This window comes from Topomyia yanbarensis, chromosome 1, assembly GCF_030247195.1.
Source record: "Topomyia yanbarensis strain Yona2022 chromosome 1, ASM3024719v1, whole genome shotgun sequence".
Taxonomy (NCBI): Eukaryota; Metazoa; Arthropoda; class Insecta; order Diptera; family Culicidae; genus Topomyia; species Topomyia yanbarensis.
Window position 1 is genome coordinate 26,900,700 of NC_080670.1, and position 25,233 is coordinate 26,925,932.

At 41.4% G+C, this 25,233-nt stretch overlaps 1 protein-coding gene across 14 annotated transcripts in view; it reads left to right on the forward strand.

The window, feature by feature from the left end:
• The window catches only part of LOC131677148 (cubilin), a 237,919-nt gene that overhangs the window by 208,344 nt on the left and 4,342 nt on the right, over nt 1-25,233 (forward strand). For 7 of the 14 annotated variants that reach the window (XM_058956806.1, XM_058956801.1, XM_058956807.1 and 4 more), the window contains 9 exons: nt 2,585-2,796; nt 3,148-3,355; nt 4,577-4,794; nt 4,867-4,993; nt 12,459-12,554; nt 13,084-13,916; nt 13,991-14,160; nt 14,223-14,406; nt 20,346-20,531. In XM_058956806.1, coding sequence (XP_058812789.1) covers nt 2,585-2,796; nt 3,148-3,355; nt 4,577-4,794; nt 4,867-4,993; nt 12,459-12,554; nt 13,084-13,916; nt 13,991-14,160; nt 14,223-14,406; nt 20,346-20,531 — 2,234 coding nt within the window. Of the gene's footprint in view, nt 1-2,584; nt 2,797-3,147; nt 3,356-4,576; nt 4,795-4,866; nt 4,994-12,458; nt 12,555-13,083; nt 13,917-13,990; nt 14,161-14,222; nt 14,418-19,005; nt 19,529-20,345; nt 20,532-25,233 lie in introns of those variants that run through there. The other 7 variants (XR_009303286.1, XR_009303287.1, XR_009303288.1 and 4 more) reach the window with 7 other exon arrangements.

Genomic DNA, 25,233 nt, shown 5'->3' on the forward strand with positions numbered 1-25,233 from the left:
TCGTTCACGCTAGCAACGAGTCGCAGAAGAAACCAAGTTTCGACATTAGCAACAGTTGTGAGTAGACTAGTTACACAGTAAAGATCAGTTAGCGAGCCAGCAACGGGAGCTAACGAGCAATAACATGAAGCCGGAGAAAATCGCGATTGTTGTCTATAGAAATTTCATCGCTAATGATTTCTCCATCTGAGTGGTTGATAGTTAAATGGCTTACGAAAACGTGCACCGGTATGGGGAGAAATACCGCCGCCAAAGAGCTCTCAGCACCAGATAGCAGATAAATAGGAACGAGTAGCGCCAAGAAGAAAAAGAAACCGTACGAAGGTTGTTGTCGTTTTTACCCAATGAAACTGTTGTTGCTGAATCTACGCTGCTACCATGGCCACCACGTTAGCTATTATCCATTTGTTTGTCAAGGTGACATGAGATTTTGACATTCAGTTGGTCTCTAATTAGACCGTGGCGAAACTAGCTGAGGTGCGACGAAATAAACAGCCTGGTTGATTATTTGTTAGGGAACGAGCAGGGCTTGTTCTGTTCATCTTTCATGGCAGGAGCGGCTCGGTGTCAATAGCGTAGCGAGTGGCTTTTTGGCATATGGTTCCCTTTTTCTGGCGGTCCAACACCAAAACAATTGCTTCCGAAGAGCGGATATACGAATGGGTCGAGCCTCACAACTTTCTGAAAATCTTTCTCGGTGGCCGACTTGTACCTCTAAAAATAATTATCTAGTAAATTTAGCATTTTAGCGAAGGGTGTCTTTGAGAAACTTTTAGGATAAGAAAAGGCCCTGTTCATACGGTGTTGACATAGTTAGTCTACCTAGTAGAAAAATGTAAAATAATATTTTTCGAAAAGTGCATTTTCAGGATCGGTGTCTTCGACAAATTATAGATTTTTTTTAAGAGCATGGCTTTCGAAAGGGCTTCCTATCGGAATCGCTCACTACAATAGCAGAGGAGACGGGTAATGCCACCCATTAAAACACTACCTAAGGCCACTTACAGCGGGTCGTGATTCTGAGTGTGAAATTGAGTATACGGTTCGATATAGGGACGTCGAGATTTCATGAACGCGTGGGAACGAGCGTTTCTAAGTTCGTGTTTTAGACCACCTTTTATAAATTTTTAAGTTCGCTTTGTCAGCGGATCGTTATGATGTTTGCGAGATCGCGGGCGTAGATATGCGTGCATGATCGTGAAGGGCTTGAGCGTTTGTATGTGAACGTGTTTGATCGCATAGGCGTTTGTATGCGGCACGTGCTAGTGTGTATAAATTCGATTGTGAAACCGTGTGGTCATTTGCATATTCCCATGGGTTCTTGAACGTTTGTACCGACCACGAGACTGATGTTTAATTTAGAGTGTACCGTTCAGATGCTAGAAGAAAGTGCGTTTTTCTAATATCACAAGAGTTTCCGGTAATGTCACCCAACAACTTGTTGTCTACCCAAGTAGCAGTCCTAGTTTTATAGCGCACTAAAAGTGCATTCTAAGTTTTAGGAGAGCTTCAAGAGTGCCATATAATCTGACTTGTTACTAGGGTAGTATATTTTAGAATGGCCTAACATCTAACTGAAAGAATGGACCCGAAACATGGCTCTTTACAACGGGAAAAACATGCCATGGCTCCCGCACACTTCGCCAGACTGTGGCGATGAACTTTTCGAGTAGAAACTTACTATTACCGACGTCTAAATAAATAAAAGGAATTTAAACTATTGAGAATCTGAGTTTGAAACATTCCAGATTTATGTTGTAGCACTCATTAAGTGACGTTGAAAGTTTTCTCCCGTTTGAATGCTCATAATTCTCTTTTCCATTGAAATCACCTTTCTTAAAGTAAACTTTTATCAAATCACAATAAATCAGCTGCATCATCTTAGCTCTTTATTCTTGTCACTGACGGAAAAGAAAAAAAACTACCACCGATAACCACACGCCAACTTTGATCTGCGCCAGCTGTGGGCACAATCGCCTCACGAAATGATATTCACCACCGGTTTTTACCTACCTAATGACAGCGACAACAATAGACGGTGAAAAAATCCTCTGTACTGAGTGATACTGAGAAGAACCGGTTCATTAATCATCTGCGCCATCTATGGGTTCATAAATTGTCACACTGTCACCAGCAGCAGCAGCTAGGCTGACCGTAACCGCTTGTCAGATTTTTTTTGCTTAGAATTCGAACCGAACCTCTAACATGACGCTATTGTGAAAAGTAAACAAAGCTTTCACTTCCATTGCCGATAGTTCGTTATTTGCTTTAGATATTAATGCTTTGTGCTTTACCTCCGGCATGCTGTAGTTAGCTAACCTGTAGTCTAAGAAAATAAAAATTTTGATCTAATGTTGTTTATAAGGCCTCTTACAGCTAGGAAGGCGTGTCAGGGTTGTGGTCTTTTCTTGTATGACATTTGCCATTCTTCAACTAAGCATGTTTATTTATTTACTATTCTGAACCAAAAAAAAAAAACAATTTCCACTTTCTATCACACACCCCTGGTACTGTCATTCCCATTCCAACCTGAAGTTATAGCAAGAAATCTAACGCTATTTTTTAATACCCCTCCTCCAAACAGCTGCGTCCACGAGTACATGGACGTGTACGCCGAAGTCCAATCGTCCGATCCGGCCGAGCTGATCAACTCCCCGTTCGGTGGACGCTACTGTGGTCCTATACCGCCACGTCGTCGCATTTCGTTGTACCGTGCTATTGCATTGTCATTTTATACGGATAAAAACTCGACAACGCCGGATATATTCGAGGGTCGATATGCCTTTATTAATGAATGTACGTACAGGTCGATTTGACCGTAACTGGCAGCACTGCACTGGCACATTCTGTTTAATTTCTCTAACGGAAGAGTGGCGTTCGATCGCTTCGTTTCGGTGGTTTTAAGGAATTCGTTCAATACGCATTGGCTTTTAAGAATGTTGAACAGAAAAGCAAATCGCATTCTAATTGCCAGCAACTCGCATTTGGCGGGTGGCTGGTAACCGATATTCACTATAGTAGCCAACGCATTTTTAAATATTTTGAACATTAAAAAGGTTTTTTATTTCGCGTCAAACAATGTGCAGTGTTGCCAGCGAAGCACTTACCAGCTCACTAAACAACCCTACCATTTTTTCCTATCTACAGCTGAATATGAGATTGGTCAGCCGGTGATTGGGTCGCCATGTTCCTATGTAATTAATTTTGCTCAGAAACGTACGGGTGCTGTTATATCACCAACTTATCCAGGTGCCTATCCAAAAGATATGTCGTGCACATATCAGTTCATTGGAAAACCGAACCAGCGGGTGCGAATCGAGTTCCGCGACTTTGACCTGTTCTTCGGTGGACCCCAGTAAGTATCGAAATGAAGCAATGATGTTCGAGAGTGTGCACCGGAACCGACAGAAAAAAAAATGATAAAGTGACAATTGTCAAGTGAATGAAATGTAAATGTTGCCAGTATCCAAGAAACTTAACGAAAAGTTTACGAACCAAATTTTTCAACCAACAATAATCAATTTTTTATCCTTCCCTCGACGAACAATTTTTGGAATTCCGTATCTGCTCCCGTGGTAACCGACGGGGCTCACGAACTTAACCCATAATCGACAAACGCCATAGAAACATTGTGACTAATTTACAATTATAATCAAATTTAATCGCCTCGCGATAAATAAATCCACAAAACCTAACCCCACAACAATGCTCAATTAGCTTAGAGGGTCCAACATTTTCCAGCCCAGCAAACTAACATAAATATTCAATATTTTCCTCCCAGAACTGAAAAACAGCAATAAAATTACGTCCGTCCGTCCGGCGTTTGTGGGACAACACAAATGCTGAAACATGGAGGTGCAGCAGCCACTGACCCTTACTCTATAGCTACCACCTTAAATATCTTTGCTCGGTTGAATAAAATTGACCGCATTGGAAATGAGCCCCACCTCGTACTATACATTTCCAACCGAAGCAACCCGGGGAAAACCACATGCAACCAATGGAAACGGTAGGGGAAAAATTTGTGTTTTCATCCCTGACGACATTGTGGTGTGCGCTGTTGCGGAGTAGTAGTCCTCACGACGGCGATTGTACTGTCTAAAATCTAGACGAACTTGACGAGGAAAGAAAATAAACGTGTCACAACCATTCACGCTTCAAGTGGCATATTTACTACGGTGTGTTTTTACCCTCCTGATGAGCACCATAGCAAAACAACGATCACTTTATTAATACTTGTCGGCATCACAGCATGTCATACGGTTGTCTGAAAGGTTCATGTGCGGGGGGAAGTTTATCGTCCAGTCCTAGAGTTGAAATGAAAAAAAATGGTATTTATGTAATGAAGTTTATCTTTCTTCAAAACATTCCGCGCGCTCCCGCATCGGTTCCGGATCACACTCTCGCAACAGCATTCGAGGGCGGAAGGCAAACCGACGATTCGGTTTCGTTTCGACCAACAGCTGTTTACTTATCGTTCGGCTGTCCGTCTCGGGGAAGTAAACAGTGTACTTATCGGTGTCATTTCCTGTTTTTTTTCTTTCTTTCTTTTCTTTTCCTTATATCGTCCCAACAGCTGTCCATTCGACTACGTCCGGGTGTTCGACGGACCGGACAACACGTCCGCCGTGGTCGGGACGTACTGCGGCCAGCAGCGGAACTTGGTGCTGTACTCCAGCGAGCAGTATTTGTTTGTGCACTTTTCGACGCTGCAACGAACCGCCAACACGCAGAATCGAGGTTTTAAGGGAATTTTTGAATTTAGTGAAAGTTTTGTTAAGCTAGATTTTATTCGTGAGTATTGAAACAAGTATTGTAAGTAGGTGTTGAACATGTTAAAGCTTCTTCTACCTTTTTTATTCGCAGGAGAAAACGACGGGATGCATATACGAGGCTCCGAATGTGATCAGAAAATCTTATCGAAGAAAGAATCGACCGGATTTGTATACTCGCCTAACTATCCTTTCCCGTATATACCGAAAGTAGTTTGTAGGTAAGTGCGATCGCAAAAATACGTCTTTTTATTTTTTTTTGGGAATGAATTTAATGACTTTACGGTTCTCAATAGAAGAATAATACTTACACCCAAGAATAGATACAGATTCTGGTGTCCACAAGTAGCTAACAGACCGACTTGGTTGTTAAAACTAGACACCAAATCCAAAAATGTCACCCTACTCGTATGCAAATGTTACACAAGCAGCGCGAATTCGACTTAGTAAGGTTGGGAATGACGCCCACGTGCACAAATCGGGCGCAATCTAATTTGCTTCCTAGGGAGAAACAGCATATCATTATCATCATCATCGTTGCCGAACAATCCGGGTGCTCCGAATCATGACCGAATGTATTCTAAATTTGATCAAGTCAACTAGCACGCTTGAAAACGAGTCTCTGAGCTATGAAAACGATTAAGGGATGTCCTCAAGGCGAAGTTCTATCACCTTTATTGTGGTCATTCGTTGTGGACGAGCTATTGAAATCATTAACTGAAATGGGATAGGAAGTGATTGGATTTGCAGATGATGTTGTAATCCTAGTGAGGGGAAATGTGACTTTTATCACTGATAGAATGAAATCTGCTCTGAACTTCACTTCGAAATGGTGTAAAAAGGAGGACCTTAACATAAATCCCTCCAAAACAATCTTAATCCCATTTACTCTAAAAAGATACATTCCATATCAATACTTGCTCAACGGAACAGTAATTGAAGTTGAAGTTCTCTGAGGTAAAATATCTGAAATTGATACTATATAAAAAACTAAACTGCAATGCACACACTGAGCAGGTTATAAATTAGGCAACTAGTGCTCTACAACAGTCAAACCAAGAATAACATATGCCTCGCTAGTTTTGTGGCGTAAAACAAAAGAGACTTCAACTCAAAAAAAGCTAGGCTTGCTTGTAAAGCGATAACCGATGCCATGCGAAGTGCTCCATCGAAAGCATTAGATGCGATGTTGCATCTTCTTCCGCTACATCAGGTGATACAACCAGTGATGTACCGCTGGGAAAAATTCCATTTTCCCGGGTTTTTATTTTTGGGTTTTAACCGGGTTTTTTCCCAAATCATTTTAACCCGGACGAAATATGGGTTTTTTCATTTTATCGAATGTATAATGTTCATTTAATGTTTAACATTTGAGAGACTGAAAATAAAAGTCGCAAGGATAAAACATACTTTGTAGAGCTTACTCCAGATATTTTAGCATGTGAAAATCGAATATAAACATCAAGCGTAAAAATCGGACAGAGATCCTTGAGCATGAGAATCGCTTAGAATATACTCACCCGAAAAAGTCGGCAAGGATGAACCTGCAGTATAATTCGCTCACAGGAAATTCCGTACAACGTTACATTCAAGATTAAAAGTCGGATAAAGGAAAGTCCTTTGTAAGAACCGGATATACTTTTTTACAGTTTTTATGCTGTAGGACTTAATCGAAAAGCTCCTGTCCGATTTTGAAACTTGAAGTTGAAATCCAATTTTCACATTCTAATATATTTATAACGGGTTTTACGAAGCATTTTCTGTTGTTACGACTTTAATTTTGGTCCATTCCATATTCCAACTTGTTTCATATAATACTGGGAACAATAGTCATTGTTACTCTGACTAGTGAAAATTAGAATAATCGTGTGATGCCCCAACTACTTTTATTCTGCTTGTTACTCATTTTAGGGGTTGCTATACTTTTAGCGAAATGAGGTAGGTATTCACACAAAATTTAGAAAATACCTATTTAGTTCAGTGAAAAGTAAAAATGAGTAATATGCAGAAAGCGAGTGGACTTGACATTCGTCATTAGTATGAACCGTAATCAGAACTCATACAAATCGCAATCCGAGCTCTTTCGACATCAACTACATCAGCAACAGTAGAAAAAATGTTTAGTACGTTTAGGTGGATTCACAGTAAGAAACGCAATCGACTTAGCTCAAAACGTGTTCAAAAGTTTTATCACTTATTTAACAACAATATTTGTAAAGAAATGTTGGATCACCGCTATAATAATGTTTCAATCGAGGAAAACCATTCAGAATTTTCATATACATGCAAAACTTTATGACAATAATGCTCATAAATAAAATAAAAATGTTTGGTTAATAATACATTAATGTTCAATTACTAAAATATCAAAAAAAATGCAAAAAACCCAATCTTCCCGCGAAAAAACCGTTTTAACCGGGAAAAAACCTTGGGTTTTTTCCCCAAAATTATAAAAACCCGATTTGGTACATCACTGGATACAACTTAAGGCGGAAAAAAGCGCATTGAAAATAACTTCATAAACTATTATCTGGAAATTTAACAGGAGATTTGAACTTACCCAAACGCAAAAATGTAATTTTAGCAAATCAAAAGTGACACGTTAATTTTGGGGTGTACAATCGGCTCCATCGGGGTTGTGGACATTGAAATTCGTTTTACTCTTCTTGGAAATAGTGAGCATCCAAACCCATCACTAACTTGTTATAAGCGATATTGAGCAATTCATACACCGACAATGAACCAAAACTGCTTCACATTCATTTTAACAAGCGAATGTAGCAGCTTAGAATATAAAAACCAACACCACACCGAAGCAACTAGCCTCTTTTTTATGTAAAAGATGGCACTTATTTTTAAAATTTTATTCGCTTCAGATCAGATCGATATATTTTCACAAAACTTGTGAATCGCGCACTAAAAATATCTGGCCGCACTTCCTTGTGATGGAACCATCGCATGCGGCACCAAAACATCGCACGACGGCACTACACTACAGTTCGCGCCTTTGCATTTTTTGAACTATCACACAGCAAATTCGCAACGTATCTGTTATCATCAGCGACACCGTCGAACAAGCCACAGTTATTCAACATTCTTTCGTAGCTCTAATTCTGCTGTTCGGGGCAAGTAAGAATAAAACTTTTCGCCATCATTAAAACCGCGAGAAATCGAATAAAAATTGCACTTAAGCCCGTCACGTCACGACACTATAACATAGCAATACCGGAACCGAACCGAGCGATGCAAAAGGTTACGATGAATCTGATGATGACAGAGAAGTGCGGCGATGTTTTTCATTGCCTGCGACTGTCCCCGCATCAGCCTGAGGCAGCCGGGCTAGTTCAATGCAGATTCAGTCCGCCTATGGCGGATTAACTACTTGTTAACGCAGCTGTATTTGTTTTGTCGACAAGTGAAACTTAACCGTTCGAGATGCGATTTTTTTATTGGTAATAGTTATTTTTTAGCTTTATATAGGTTTTCGGGGTCTCTGATTTTGATCTTAACGTCGAAAATGTAAAATTTAAAATGACGGATCCAATATGGCGACTGTGCTTGGTTAAATTTCATGTTTATTTATGTTGGCCTTAAACGTCTTACAAGGGGGTTTTCAGGGTCGCTGATTCTGATTGTGAGATCGAAAATGTAAAATTCAAAATGGAGGATCCAATATGGCGACTGTGCTTTGCTAAATTTCATGTTTATTTATATTGGCCTAAAACATCTTACAAGGGGTTTTCGGGGTCGCTGATTCTGATTCTGACGTCGAAAATGTAAAATGCAATATGGCAGGTCCAATATGGCGAATGTTTTATGCTCATTGTAACAAAATTTGCAAATTTCGTAAAAAATGGCTGCCATTGTATAGCCGCATTTTGAATTTCCAAATTCTGTTATCGTAATCAGCGACCTAAAAACCACATAATCTATTTTTATGCTAGTTGAGAAGTTATCCCTATCTCTCAGAATCTTTTATAGACCAACATAATAATAAACTCCATTTTTGCATATTTTGATATATTTTTTCGAAAAAACTGACCTACGAAAAATTCTGCAAAAAACTATTATTTAGTTCAATGTTTGAGATACCTGCAAAAAAATTATAGATCTCTAGGACTTTTAGTTCAGACACAGCCGAATTTATTGTAAAACAAACGAGATTTTCCAGGTTTAATTGTTTATAATTAGTGCTAGTTGTACTCCTTACATGCCTAAGAGTTGATTTAAAAAAAAAATCTTATTTATATGTCAACACCTACAAGAAATCCAATAAAAAATTAAGAGAAATAGATGGGAAGTACACGTCCCACTCCATCGCAAAGGGTTAAAAACCATATTCTGGTATATTTATGGGTTTTTGAGGCCATTTCATGGCGTTTTGATGGTTGTAAAACTTGGCGCGGACCCCTGGGGGTGAATTCACCACCGGTTGAAAACCACTGTACTAGAAGATACCAAACACGTTGGCTTATAATCACCTACAGAGAACCCCGAAGTAGGCATTAGTGACCATCATTTGAATCTTAAGATTTGCGAGGAACCAAACGTCCCCTATGCAAGATATTCACTTAATACAGCAAGGACAGTGCCCACGACACCTCGTGCGCGACTGGCATATTTTAATCATGCCAGCCATTCAGTCCTCGGTATGGAGAAACACTTCGACTCGAGGACTCCTGTTTTCAGTCGCCTCTTACGTCATGGTATCTGGAACCCAGTGGATCAAGTCTTGGCTGATATACTTCAACCCACCATGTTCGCCTCGAATGTCGAACCTAAGCGAACGATGTTCAAACTCTAGTTCAAACATCCGTGTACGTACACCGGGTGCGCACACGAGAACGGTTCACACAAGGTAAAAAGGGTCAACGCTAGTGATGATAAAAGTGAGAAGGAGAAAACAAATGCCACGAACCTGTGTGTACGAGAGATGTACGCACACCGTGTACGTACGTGGTGTTCGGTTGTGCAGGCGAATATGTGCTCGTGTTTTGGTACGAAATAGCATGTTCGAGTTCGTACACAAAATGTAGGTTTAATATGAGCACAGAGCCAGAGCGAACAATGTGTACGATGTTCATTTGGGAAGACTGCCGAAAACTGCTTGAAACCTGCTTTGATGTTGGTCTTATCATCAATGATGCAGCACCGGTATTCCGTTAGTAGCGTCATATAGATTTCAGCGCGCGTTTTAACAACGTTCTGATGGCGTTCGGCCCGTTTTGGGAAGTTCTGCTACTTATACATTTTCAATTCAGATCGTTTCTTGGCCCTCTGGACGTCTGGTCGTCTACGATCACAATCACCGAGCGCTTTGCAGGGAAGACATTCTTGGTGGGGCACCTTTAGCCGCTATAGGGTGGTCACGTGCGCTTCCAACACTTTCCATGATGTCGCTTTTTCTTGACGATGTCCATGATGTCCAAATACTTTTTAACCGTCTAGCCGATCGCACCGACCATCCGGTGTATCTCCCTATCTTCCGCTTTTAATTCGTTCTACAAGAGCCTTATGGAAGACTAATGAAGCTATATCGCGATGATGTTATATCTCCATGTGAAAAATGAATGTTCTTTTCAGACAAGGTTTAGCGAATTTATTTAGAATTGGTGAAAGACAATGTTGCAGCAACAAACATTGATAGAAACTAAATCAAAAACGCCCTTAATATCTATGAACACTAATGCCTTTTGTAGGATAGGCCATTTGAATTTTATGCAGAGAAACGCAAAGCAATCGTGTACCTGGCAGTAAGCCAATTGCTGCGACGCAATTAACAAAAAAACAATATTCCGCATACAGGAGAACATTTCAATCGGCCAATACGACTTGTGATCGGAGGCTGGTTTTAGTATGTCAATGTCCTTCACTTGCCTCCAATCGCGAAGAACAACGTTATTATCGAGGAACTTGTTAAATAAATTCAACAACCGCCTTTTCGTTAATAGTTGCACGACTAGAGAACAAGTGAGAGCTCAATTATCAAAAAAATGATTCTCTCGAGGTAGTGTTAGGGGATGTGGGCCGGTAGACCTGTGTCTAGGGTTAATCTCGGTTATGGTGAATATCTAGCACATTAATTATTCCATGCTTACGTTGGTACGTTATCGATGATTCTCTCGTTAACTCGTCGACGAGCTGGCGCCAATACCTACTTTTTTTGGTTTTCATCAAGCTCTCCATTATCTTTTCTGACGTTTCGTACTTCCCAAAGTTGTTGGGTGTTCCATCGCTCTGGAAGGTTTTATACGCAGAGAACATTTCCGTGGATACATCTGAGCCAGTCGAAAACCTGCACTCTTCCTTCAGCAGAAGCTCAAGAGTGGATTCGAATTTGTTGGGTATCACTGTCGCGTAACTCTTTTAATCAGTGTTCGGCATTGATCGTTTCTGATAGTTTAGAGCCGTCAGCAATTGAAATAACGATAGTCACTACCGTGGGGATCCGGATTATCTTCCAACCAACCGTGTCGAGCTTAGCGCTTAATCTAACGCGCTTGTGCTAACGGTATAGGAATCCGCGTCATTTCTCCCATGTATAAACGGCTAAAGTTGAAATTGGCGCATTGATCTGTTAGTAATGTGAAGACAAGCCCGTACCGTTGGAGTTAAAGTCCGCATTTGATTTGTACTTGACAAGCGATAACTTCAATACCTGGTATCGAGGGTAGGTTAATTCGATCAAAAGAATAATACTTTTTAATCCCCAAAAGTACTTCTCCATAGAGGTTTTCTCGATTCAGATGAACAATATTAAAATAGTGGAAGTTGAGAGCTATAGCGGAAGTTGTTTGGACTGTTGTTTGACAAACGGGGACATTTGGGGTTTTGGTGTCTATGGAAGTGTTACGCCTTGTTGGATTTCAAATTTCCAAGAGAAACTGGCACTTTCATTGAATAGATTAGATGTAATTCGCGCACTCTCAATAGGAGACACCTTGGGACTCGAGGCAGCCTGTGAGTGGAAAAATTTTGCCTCTTTTTGGACGCTCTAGGATTACCAATGTTCCCTCTTGTGGATCATCAGATCAACGTGCGCCAAAAGAGCATGATAATTTTCGGTGGAAGAGAGCGAGGCATTATTTAGCATTTCTGCAAAAAAGCGCTTAATTTTATACTCGGAATGTGTGCATGTCAGACCCGGCTCGGTGACTACTCCGTCTATCTCTACTGCCTTTGCAGGTACGTAGGTGTTATAGTCCCGCAAAAAACGCTTGTGATACTGCAGCACTAGTAATAGTGACAGGACGCGAGATGAGGGTGAAACAGAGGAACTATTTCACCACATCCACAAAGTGCTTGCCAGATCAGAAATTTTTAGGCAATTTTTCTTGAAAAGCAGGGGTTTTGTTTTCTATGACAGGAAAAAAGTACTCTTGAGAAAAAGTACACACTTGGTAGTATTGGAGCTATCAAATGTTATAAGCGAACTTAGGCAACATTTAAACCGGACTAATGGTGGATGGCTTCCTTGCTTATTTGAACCAGTATTGCGTAATTTTAAGCAGCCTGACCAATTTCAGCTATCAATTTGCTTATTTTCGCAAACCGATTAAGCAGGTCAGCGTATATACGGAAAAAAACATTATTTTTTAGAAATTAAATAAATACAATTTGAGAACTATCTCATTTCAGAAAATATATTTATATAAAAACGCTAATTCCAAAACTTCCAACCCACAGATATTTCGTTTACGGCATGCAGGACGCCCAGAACCTCGAACGAGTGAAGCTGGAATTTTCTATTTTCGAGATTCCGAAAGGAGAGCACAAGGGCGAGTAAGTAGTAATGAAGGCAGCGTGATTTTTTTTACCTCACGTCAATTTGTTCTCATTGTTTCACATGTCAACCCGTCATTTGTCTGATCCTCCCCATTCTTTCTGATACGATACAGAATAAAGCAAAAATTGGAAACCCAACTCATATAGCTGTGATGGGGTGAAATAGTGAAGGCTAATCAACCGGAAATAGATAAATTGTTCGAAAAAATGAATTACCTGTGGTTCAGTGTGGACGTTTAGTTTAAAAAAAATATTTCGAAACACCGTAGATTTTGAAACCAATAAACAATGCAGAACAGTGACTCATTACTAGCATCTACTGATTGCGTCACTTGTTACATAATGTCGATCGCTGCTACATCTATAAACGTTTACCTAATATGTTTTAGGCGCTTAAGTAGTTGACTAAACGTCTGTTATCTGTAGTTGAACGGTCAACTGAGTTTCGGGCTTAAGATAACTAAAAATGATTCACCACTTCACCACAATTATTGACCATCTCCTTTTCTCAACCCCCACCCGACAGCTCCAACTGCACCGACGGATACCTCAAAGTCTACCTGAAGGGCCAGGAGGTGGCGGACGCGTACGATAAGTTCGATCACGAACTGTGCGGTAACGAGCTACCGCATGCAGTTATCAGCGATGGACCCCGGCTGGTGATGGTGTTCAGCTCGGGTGAACTGCAAGGTCGTGGTTTTAAGGCGAAGTACAGTTTCGAGACGGAGTACAAGATCCCTGGGACGGCGGCTCCGGATGGAACGTGCAGCTTCACCTATCGGAGCACGTCGCGGAAGAAGGGTGAATTCAACAGTCCCCGCTATCCGTCGAACTACCCGTCGGAAACGAACTGCTCGTTTGTGTTTCTGGCGACTCCGAACGAACAGGTGACCGTCGTGTTCGATCATTTTAAGGTGAAAGCGGACGGAGCAAACACCACATACGGCGCTTACGGAGCTTCCGTTTGCTTCGAGGACTGGCTGGAAATGTACGTACTGTATCGGGATGGAACGGAACGGTTTCTGGGTAGATATTGCAGCCTGACGGCACCGGGTCCCGTTGAGAGTCCCCGCGGAGCTGTCGGGATCCGGGTTGTGCTGCATACGGATCAGGAAAATGTGGCCAGTGGCTTTAAGGCTCGGTATATCTTCGAAACGGCCAAATCAGTGTTCGGCGATTGCGGGGGCAACTACTCCGGGGAGGATTCGGGCATCGTTACTTCGCCTAACTTCCCGGCAAACTACGATGCTCCCGGTAAGGGTCTAGCTTCCAGGGCCTGTAATTGGTACATTACGGCACGGATCGGCTACAAGATACTGCTCAATTTTGATTTCTTCGGCATCGAGGGAGAACCTGCAAGTGAGTGTGGGGACGGGGATTTAAATCGAGGGGAATATTAAGCGTGGATAATGGCGGGTTTTCTTTTTCGATAGCTCGGGGCTGCGCGGCGGCTGTCATGCGCCTGTGGCTCTCGCCCGAATCCGACATGCCACCGATCGAGATGTGCGGTGAGAAACCGGCGATGGAGCACTGGCAGTATGTGACCCAGGGCCAAACTGCACGGATAAGTTTTACCAGTGCGGATAAGGCCATCGGTGCACAGGTAAGTACAATGTTTCTTCGATTGCTGAGTTAGGTTATGTTAACGCAAGTTTTTTTCGATAGGGTTTCCGCATTATCTGGACCGAGGTGCAGGACTCCCCCGTCGGACCCAGTTCCACCATCTCGCTGCTGTGCGAGTCTACGTACCACTTCCAGTGTCTTGGCTCCGGCTACTGCATCTCCGAGCGATTGCGCTGCAATGGCGTCAAAAACTGCGGCGCCCAGGACAATAGCGATGAAATGCACTGTGAGTCGTGAGTGAGTCGAACGGATTTCAGTTCATTTTTTTGGGCAGTATAATTTCTTTTTATTTCAAGTATTTTATCAGTTCGAATCGGATCAGTTTCGTCGAATCAATCACATGCCGGGTCCCGTAAAGCAACAGCCAGGTTGCCGATCGTACGAGTATTTATTTTCTTTGGCATCTTCTAATCAAGCTAAGCAGTAGAAATTCAGAGCCCCCGTTTTTGTCCTTCTTTTGTCCCGACAGAGCCACTGCATTTTTTGATCGATCAAACTGTCTTCGGAAGTGAAATGGCAACTAGAAAAATACTTAAAATAAAAAATCGGTTTCCCCTTTAGCTAGATGAGATAGTGGAAGCGAATCCTAACCTCAAACTAACCAGCAGTGCTTGGCCAGCTTTGATTTGTGTGCCTCATATATAAATATACCATCAACAAGCTCTGATCAAAACCGAGTTCAGTGACTGTACACCAGCACGCCAGTGTTGCCACATTTACATCTATTCTGGGAGTTGAGAAATTATTTCTAACTGTGCTGGTTCGCAAAAAAAAACAACTTTTTGCGTGCTGTAATGGTGATCAACATCGTTTTGTTTGTAATGCGTTAAGAGGTTAAGACAATGGTCGCTTACGTCATCTGTCAGTTAAAGAAAGACATACTACGTCAATCAAATGCGTTGGGCGACTGTTCGATGGGAATTACTGTCACGCTTGCAGTAATTAAAACAGCTGCAGCAGCGAGCAAAAAAAACACTTTTGGCAACGTACACCCCGGCATTGTCCAATGTTTTCAGCACCCAATCAGTTCGTTCAGTGCTTCCCGGATCGTTCTTACTCAAATCTGGGTCGACATATTTTGAAAACCTACTATTTTGGAAATTATCCCTGTTCAGTTTCATCATGTAGGAAATGTGGTACTGTTAATTTTCACGATAGGATGCCGAAAAAGAATTTTTAATTTATAGTTTCTTCTCTGGCTTAAAGGTGTGGTTTCATCTTCACTGTCTTGTGATTTGAGTCCTTCAGCTCTCAGTGTCGGACAGTTTCCGGTGTTGAGTTTGGAATGGAATTGATGGAAGACTTCACCTTTCTCTTGTCAGCCATAAAGGCACACATTTTTCATTTTGCCATTTCAATCCGAGCTTTCCGGGTTTTGCTTCTCTGCGTATGTTGTGCCATTTAGCTCTCAACTTTGTCACGAACTTCCTGGATAATGCCCGATGCCGAATAAACCGGCAATGATGGGGGGGGGGGGGGGGGGGTTCCCCGATAGTGAAATTTGTTCCGTTTAGCGCCATCCAGCTTTATTCTACTACGACGGAGTGATTGATATTTTTCAGACATCGGTATCCAGGTTTGGAATTTCTGTTACTCGTTCGTCTATTTGCCACAAGGTTTCTTCACCCACTTCGCACTACTCTTCCATATTTTTAGTTTCGCTACTCTCGATAATTCCATGTGCTCGTGATCCAACGTATCCTAGCTACGATAGTTTCCACGCGAAGCGAAGGCATCTATCGTCGCACCCGAATTTTGGTTGGGTTCTGACAGATCACCCACACGCAACTTACTTACTGAATCTAAACGGTCATTCACTACACTCTTGTTGCCGTTATCGATAATGCTGGCATAGTGTTTGTAATCCAATATTCTTCCTTGTCGTTTCAACCTTTGGATCACAAGTGTGAACCTACCGTCTTTGGTATTATATTCCTCGCTAATAGTGCTGGCTGTTGATTTGGAGGTACTATGTAAAGCTTACATGTTGCTTCTGATTGTAGCTACTTCATCACAATAACGATTGAGATCGAAACAGAGATGCACAAACTGATATATACTCAGGCTCTGGTTACGTGCTGATTGTGTCTACTCAGTACGGATTCCGATGTGCAATACAAGCTGTTTGGTAAGAGTGGTCCTGGGGTCTGACCAGCTACCGATCATCTTCGCGGCACCTAGCTTTCTTCCTGTGTTGCTAGATTTTCGTTCCATCAAGGAACATCGCGACATACAGACCTGGTTATAAGAGGGCAACTGCCATTATAGGTGATTATGATCCCCTTTCGTAGGTCATTTTTCCGCATTATCCAGATCTGCCGGAGATTGGATCTCACTCCCCGTTCTTTTCGACCGTTCCAGGTGTAAGCGGAATGCACACCGTAGTGTTCTACCTGTGTTTTTGCACATTGAGTTTATTGACTTCTATGGCGAATATTATGTGTCTGGGATCCGGCAGACTGCGTTCGTCAGAAACGTGTCAAGTTCCGTTATTTGAGCTCTGCATAACGTGAGGTTCAGTACTTCGCTCCTAACCGCATTCATAAATGCAGGTTCAACTCCTTTGTTACACACATTGACATCGTTTGGCGAAAGGCATTCTGGTGGGTACTCACCTCTGGTTTACATCGATGCTGTTCCATATTGTGTGGTGTGCATTGGCATCGCATTCAGTGCTGAAGGGCTTATTGCTTCTGTAATCACAACCTCCTGCTTGCCCCTAGCCGTCGGTGCCTCCACCGTTATTGCAACGACGTCTCGTTGAATGCATCCTGTAATTGGAAAGAATTTTATTGCTCCGTTTATCAGAACTGCAGCTCTTGGAGTTGGCTGATTTTTAGAACTAACTTGCGCGCTAAGGAATTTAAAGCAAAGTTTTTGTGTTTATTTCCCCGCGGCTGCTGTTAAAGAGCGATGTCTAGACACTCTTTGGTGAACCTCCGGCTAAAGACGCTTGTGGCACCTTCCGCGTGATGAAGGGCCAGTTGGATGTAGCGAATGCTGCTCATTGTTTTGGTGTTTTTCGGCCGTCGACCTTAGGGGGCCACTACTTTGTCCCCTTTATTTGACCGACAGCTAGGTGCAGGCTGCTCGATGTTCCAGTGGCCTTCGACCCACTATTCAGCCAGCTCCCCAAGTTTGCTTTCCACACAATCCTTCCCCTCTTACACCTCCATCAACGTAATCTCCTCCAAGCTCATGTTTGTAGTGTTCTTAGCATTTTCCGGTAGTCAACCCTGCCAGAGCCCCGCTTGACAGGGTATGAGCAAAAATATTATGGAGTGCGCTCTGGTACCCCACAGGCTCTGTGCGTTGTATGGTAGTTGTAATCATTTCGCATCCCAGTTATAGTTTTACGTAGGGTTGAGATTCGAACTGTTGAGCCCCCTCCCCCATGCATCACTCGGCACGGGTTGCGTCACAACTTGAATTGGGGCATAAATTTTACGGTACGGGGTTTGGTTCACTGCTACAGCAGAAGGCTGATAGAACCCAACCGACGCCGTTTTAACGACCAAATTTTATCAATGTACTTACGTGGAGGCATGAGATAGGAAACTTGTACTATGTTATCTCATCGTTTGACGGCCTTCATAGCCGTTGCCGCCATCGTCAGTGCCTGCATGGTGTTCGTGATCAGATGTTCTTCCTTGTTTCTTCAACTCACGGGTGAACATGCCGTCTTTGATGTTAGCTTCATTGCTAATGGTGCTGGCTGTTGAATTGGAGGTACCGGGCGCAGCCCATGTTGTTTGCATTACTGTCTGAACCGCAGCCACAAATTTGTCAATCATTTTTGATTCAGAGGATAGTATTAGTAACAGTGTGTCGTATTGGATGGTCGTAGCTAAGTTGTTCTTAACGGTTCCTGTGCATGGTTTCCCGTCTCACAGAACGGTCAGGTATCAATGTGTCCTAGATATTTGCATCGCGGGCTTTAGTTGTTGGAAAAAGACTGATTACCTTTGTAAAGCGACCAAGATGTTGCTTCTGGTAGCAGCGTTACGTTCCTCATTACAATATAGTTTGAGATCGAAACAGGGAAACAAATATTGCTACACACTTATGTCCCTAAATCGAATGAAAACGATCTAAAACAGCCTTAACTCTTCTCGTTCCATGAGTTGTCATTCAGTGTAAACGTTTATTGCCAAAGCGGAGGCAGCTTCGATATTACGCGCAAGACTAAATCGATCACCATTATGATATGCAGAAAGTTGGATACCTAAACAAGCACAGTTTGAATAAATTTTTGTACACATTTCGCCCAACAAATTCCTGTTTTTTCTCTACTGTTCCAATTTAGAGAGTTCTAGGGTAACTCATTGAGTTGCACGTTTCGAGTATGAGCACGATTTTGTTATTCTACAGTTGTTTTGTTTTCTTCCACATCGCGCTGTAAATTTGACTCGGATGTTGACGTTCTTTCTACCTTAAGTGTGTTATTTTTTACATTTTTTTATTATTGTTTTGCAGGTACGAAATGTACCGTTCCGCCTTCTGCACTCGAACAGCGAGTGTACTTGCAAAACAACATACTTTTCTTTTCATTTATCAGCATGAAATCCACAAACGAAGCATTACATTGATTGAAACCTAGATTTTGAACAAAAAATACTCATCCTGTTCTTTTTCTCTTACTTTTCTTCTCTACAATTAATCTATTTCCTAAAACAACTATCGTCACCAATAAATCTTAATCATTACAATAAAAATGTCCGTTCTACCAATCGATAACTACCTCTGATCCTGCTATAAATACTACTATAAATTCACCTCATCTACAACTACTACAACAACAACAACAACCGGCTCCACAAACAAGGTGAAGCAACTTCCATTCCTATTCCTGTTTTGTATCACTTCCTTCTAGTGGCATTTAGCTGGATACTACACAATCGCTACTACCATTACTATTACCATTCAAGCTTCCTTCCCTGAGCGTACTCTCGATACCCTATCGGCAAATGGAGAACAAAACACACTAAATTCAACTTCGACTAATGTATGTTTGTTGAAAAAAACACCACCAATTACAAACTGTAAAAAAACGAAAACACCAACACTGTGACACCAATCAAACTCCCTTCCACTCAATTGATGTAAGAACCACCAACGTTCTATTTTTTCTACTGCACTTCCCTTCGTCCTGAGGCACTCTCCCCACCCGTAGCAACTCAACCCAGTTAAAATCCAACCAAGTAGTTGTGATGCATGGTTTTAATTAAACACCCAAACTAAGCCCCGTCCAGTATTCTGCACAATTCCACAAATGGAACTTCGCTTCCGCTTCGATGGCCACCACCTTCACAATCAAACAAACCAATTTTTCCAAATAGTACAATCAAGTGAGTTATCTGCACCGTTTTTTCTCTATGATCACTTTAGTTTCGTTACGTTCGAAATAGTTACCTAAGTACCAAGTACGATCAGAATGCCATTTTCGCTTTAGATTCACAACAATCCACAATCACTGTCATCGCGAGTTTTCTAGACACTCCCTTGCATAGTTAGGGTTAGTAGTATTTGGCAACTGATCTCATCTCATATAACACTACCATCAACTTCACAGGGAAGACAATCTAGTTCGCTCTCACTCTCACACATACAAGCACACAGTAGCCCGAAAATGTGTTAGGCGATAATCACAACGATCACCACGCTTCGCTTCTTCCATTACGTTACCCCGTTTAGCAACAGGAGTCAATCAGTGTTCAAAAGAATCAATTGTTTCTTTTACTTTCTGTTCAATATTTGCTCTGCAAACGCAGATGCTAACTATTGTCTTTTGGATATTTTTCTCTTACGTTTATTAATATTTTACTAACCTACATTATGTATTACAAAAATCAACTGATATTAGCGTTTGACTCATGATAACTTATTATATATGAATTTATTGTAAATGCAACTCAACACTCGCACACCACACATTGTTCAATGCCAAACCGCTACTAAACGAAAAAGGACCTGAACTCCACCGCTCACACGCCTAGTACTAACACACTAACACCAAACATCACCGCTAACAACAAATTCGCTAGCAAATATTCTAACCCGCGATGGCTCGAACCCGAGCCAACCACACTAATCTACGGATTTTTTTCTTCTTCTTTCTGTTCTACTTCTCATCCGTCGTCCGAACTATCACACCTACACCGACAGGCATCACCACAGTTCCCGAGGTGGATCACGGCGCGCTCATAATATCCTGCATAGCCGCCGCCTCGTTCCTAATCTGTCTCCTCTGCACTCTCTGTCATCGAAAAAGAAAGCGCAGACATCACAGACAGCTGGGTCTGCATAGGAACGCCGCCCACTACGATTCGACGACCAGCGCAACCGGTATAAGTAAATAATTGTTTAGTGTACTCTCTTTCTCTCTATCTTCTTTGTTGACTGCGACGCAAATTTACGGGACTAGCTTGCCAACTCTGTTGGTGGATTAGCACATGATAAGCGATTTAGTAGTTGAAACCATTTTTCTTAAAAGAACATTTCATCTCTTCAACCGGGACCAACGGTTTTATTTCCTTTCCGAAGGAAGGCGCGGTCAGGGATTTTTACCTTAGTAAAACGAAACGACCTCGGTTGAAATTAAATCTACCGGGGTGAGAAGCAGTCAAAAAGTTTAAAATTTGACTGAAGAAATATATTTTTATATTTTCTTTAATTACTCATATCACTTTGAAAAAATCGTGACTGGTTCTGATTTGAAGATAGCAGACAAAACCTATAAATGTTTTCTCACTAGACAGGAAATTATATACACAATTAATTCAGGAGAGCACAACCAGCTTTTTTTCGCGGCTTCAGATACTGTAACTTTTATATCCTTGTTGGGAATACCGAGTAAACTAGAGAAAACTAATAAGAAAAATAAATGAATTATATCTAATTACTGACCTGTTATAAACGATGTTCGACAATGCCCGAACTGATGAAGAACACTATTTGAATGCTGCTCGTTGTAGCTTAAACTTTTCACATCAATCTTAGCACAACACCAAAGCAATGATCACCCTTTTTTATGTAAAATACATTTTTCTTGGAATTTTATTCACTATCAGACTGACATTATTTTCACCAAACATTTCAAACCGCGCACTAATCAAGATATCTGGCTGCACTTCCATGGGATATAATCAGGGCGTGCGGCTCTGATACACGTACACCGCAAAGCGCATTTTCCATTATCACACAGCTGTAACATCGGCCATTTTGCACACGTATTGCACATCGAGGCCGCCAAACGAACAGCAAAGCACTTATTCTTTTAGTATTCTAATTCTGCTTTTCGAAGCACTGTAAGGAAATACCCTTCACTTTTACACAAAAACCGCGGAAAATCGAATAAAAACCCGTCTTCGCACCCGTCATGACGCGATCAGTACCGAAACCGAACCGAACGGTGCAAAGGTTATGACAAATAATCTGAATCAGACAAGCGCGGCGATGTTTTTTTCTTCTGACTGTTCCCACATTACCGTGCGGACGAACTGGCGGGTTAAATGCAAATTAAATTCGCCCATGACGGTTAAATAAATAAGGTTGAGGAAATTCTGTTTTGAGACTTACGGGATTATTTTTGAGAAGTTTTGTGCGGATAGACCAAACTATTTAATTCGATTATATAGCGAACCATCAACGGATTCGAGCTGTCATAAACGTGGTACTGTTATAACAGCCACGGACACATATTTTCGAAACATAATGCGGTATAAAGGGTATTTGTTATTGCACATATTTATTTATATTTATTTGACACGATTCAATGCGTTAGTTTAACTAAGCCGTGGATTTTTTTATTCTAACAATGTGTCAAAGATTAAAAACAACTAAAATTAATTTCTGTCCGTTGAATCCTGCAAATGCAGGCGTGATAAGTTCTTTTTTATAGATGGCGAAATATTTTTTTGCAACTGGACGTTCATTTGGTCAGTCTTCTGTCTTGTCGTACAGGTTCATGTCGCACAGCGGCACGTCGAGTAACAAAACTCTAAAAATGGACCTCAACTATGTTTTGTAACTCTTTAGTTGATTTTTATTTTTCCCTTAGATTGAGCTAAATTATCTTAAAATTTAACGATAACGGGACGAAGAATGAATTTTTAACATGTCGTTGAAGCATTTTATGTGAAGGTTTTCTGTTCAATTTAATTCATATGAATTAACTAACATATACATTTGTTGTACCTCAAAAAAAAGGCATTAAGAAATAATATTTAAATTTTTTATATCTATGTTTTTGAAACAATATGTGTCGTCATCCGGGGGCCAATATGTGTCGTCATCCAGACTTTTTTACATTTGATAACCAGACAATTGGACAGTCTTGTTTTTACGAATCGCTATGATTATTTATTTGAAAAAATGCGTACGAAATGCAGTATGATGTTCAAAGAAATCCCATGCAGCAAATTGTATTTATCTGAGGTCAAACAGTGATCTTGATTTGTACAACGTTCACTCCTCTGCCGTCCAAAGCATTCTGGACAAATCTAACAGGACAGACAATGTACCTGTTGTGGGTGATAACAATCTCTTTCATCTTTGGTGGATTTTGGATGACGATTATAAGTGCTACCTTATTGAAAATTGAACTTTAGAACAAGAGACGGCTATTACAGAAACGTTGGTCACTGGTGACTTGTTTCAAATCTGTTTTCTTAGTAACGTGAAAGGACAGACCATTGATCTTGTCTTCGTCAATAACACGGACGTTTTCGAACTGATTAAACCGTCCACATCTATACTCAAAGTAGATTCTTACCATAAACTGTTCGTTTGAAGGTTTGAGGCGCGTTCTGACGACGGCGAAGCTGTCCGTACAACTAATGACGACCTCAACGCTAACTTTACTCGATGCAACCCCGAAGAAGTTTCAACGGCCGTTGGCATGACATACTGGACGGAAATGATAGCCGTTCATGCACGATGTGTGATACTGGCAGCACTGTCGCTACCAAATAATTGAGTCGACCTGCAACACAGGTAGTTGGTGTTTTACGAGACCATATATGAGATTCTTCGCCGTGATGTTCCTAACATGTGTAGAAAAGCAGGTTAAAGGTTTCCGTGGTGGAACGTCGACCCTGGTCGTCTAGGCAACGTACTTCAGAAACAACGAAAGCGACACCTGCGTCATAGGTTCTACGAAAAAAAACAACCCGGAAGTGTATTCGGCGAGTATCTCAACGAAGCCCAATGTAGCCTACGAAACAGTCCCTTGACATTCTGGAAGTTTATGTAATGTCTATCTTCGAGAAAAACCGAGTCGGTGGATTTGTTTGCATATCGTTGGCGAGATGTATTTACCACCCATCCTGTCTATCCATCACACATATCCAACATACATTATCAGCCTATCCCATCCTAACATAAACGATGTCGATGTATTTCGCGCTCTTTCTAGCGTTGACCATTCGAAAAGGCCAGGTCCGGATGGCTTGCCTCTTGCGTTTATCAAACGATGTGCTAGTAAGCATTATTGTTAAGCGTTCAATCATGGAAAATGCTTTGTCACATGTCTGGAAAGGATATATCTCCGACGATCTGTTTCGGTAGAATTGGTACCACACGTTCAACCGTAGCCAATCGGTGTCCCGTAAGGAAGTCACCCGGGGCCACTTATCTTTCTTATATTTATTAACAATCACCGCACCCGCATCAAGTCTAGAAAACTACTCTTCGCTGACGATCTGAAAATCCTTCGTTCCACTGCCTCGGCACTCGACTCTGCTGTGCTCCTAGATGATATAACCAATGAAGAGGAGTGAAGTGATGCTTGCTGAATGGCATGCAGATCAACGTTGATAAATGTAGGGGATGGTAAGTTTTAGACGCTTGACTATTTTAAGGCGTTTCGACTATACCCTTAAACCCTGTATCATCGAGAGGGTAGAATCTATCCGTGACTTGAAGGTGTTATTCGACAGAAAACTTCGTTTCGCCGACCACGTGACAGCAACAATGGCGAAGACTTAGAATATTGGGCTTTCTCAAACGCAACATTTGATTTTTTGGATTTCTACCCACTGAAATCTATATACTACTTACGGGTTTGGAGCATCCTGGACTATGAGGTAAGAAAGAAGCCGTCCAAAGAAGTTTTATACAATTTGCTCTAAGAAAACTGCTTTGGAACGACTCTACCCAAGTAACAACATAAGTTTTGTAGCACACTACACGTGCAATCTAAGTTTTAAGAGAAACTTCAAAAGCGTCATAAAATCTCAATCGTTACTGGGGTATCCGTCTTCAACCGTATGTTGCTAGATTTGCCAACACTGCAAAAAATGTTAATTTTCGATGTGTTGTTAAATAATGTTGAATGTCACAACATTCTTTCGGGGGCCAATGTGTTCCAGAATAGCACACATTTTTTAAATTAGTAATATCGATTTTTCGAATAGTTTTAAATTGCTTCCTGCCTGAACTTCTGTATGATGATTTTAAATCAGTGACGTTTTCCGCGATTGGGCTTTGCAGTTGACTTTTTGGTGTAGAATTTTTTCTCCATAACGGAAAACTAAAATCCATCTCTCATTTGAAATACACGGTACCGAAATTCCGCGATAAAATTTCCACTTACCATTGCCCTGGGGCAGCGCAAAGTCTAGTTCTGAAAACTGGAACGGTTTGTAGATTTCCAATAGGATGGCGTCCTCTGCGATGTTAATATGAACGAAGGAGTTAACGGAGGCATCAGTATGGCGAATTAGTCGTTATCGTAGGCAACGGGAGCAGATAACGAAGCAGTCTTCTAAAACATTGTTAACGTTGGAGCCCTTGTGCGACCCGGAGTATGGCATCCATCTTTCAGGGCTCCCAGAACGACAAGAATTGTTCACCAGTTCTCGTGGAGGTCTACATTCGAGATCAGCTCGTGGTCAAACTATAGATTCCCGACGAATGTGATTCGTGATTGTGGTGAACAGTTCTATTTAGAACTGTTTCTAACACTAATAACAACGCCTTTCCACCCGTAAGAAAACGGTTACAATTGTCAGTTCAAATCAGCGATCATATTCCATCAACATTCTTGTTGGAA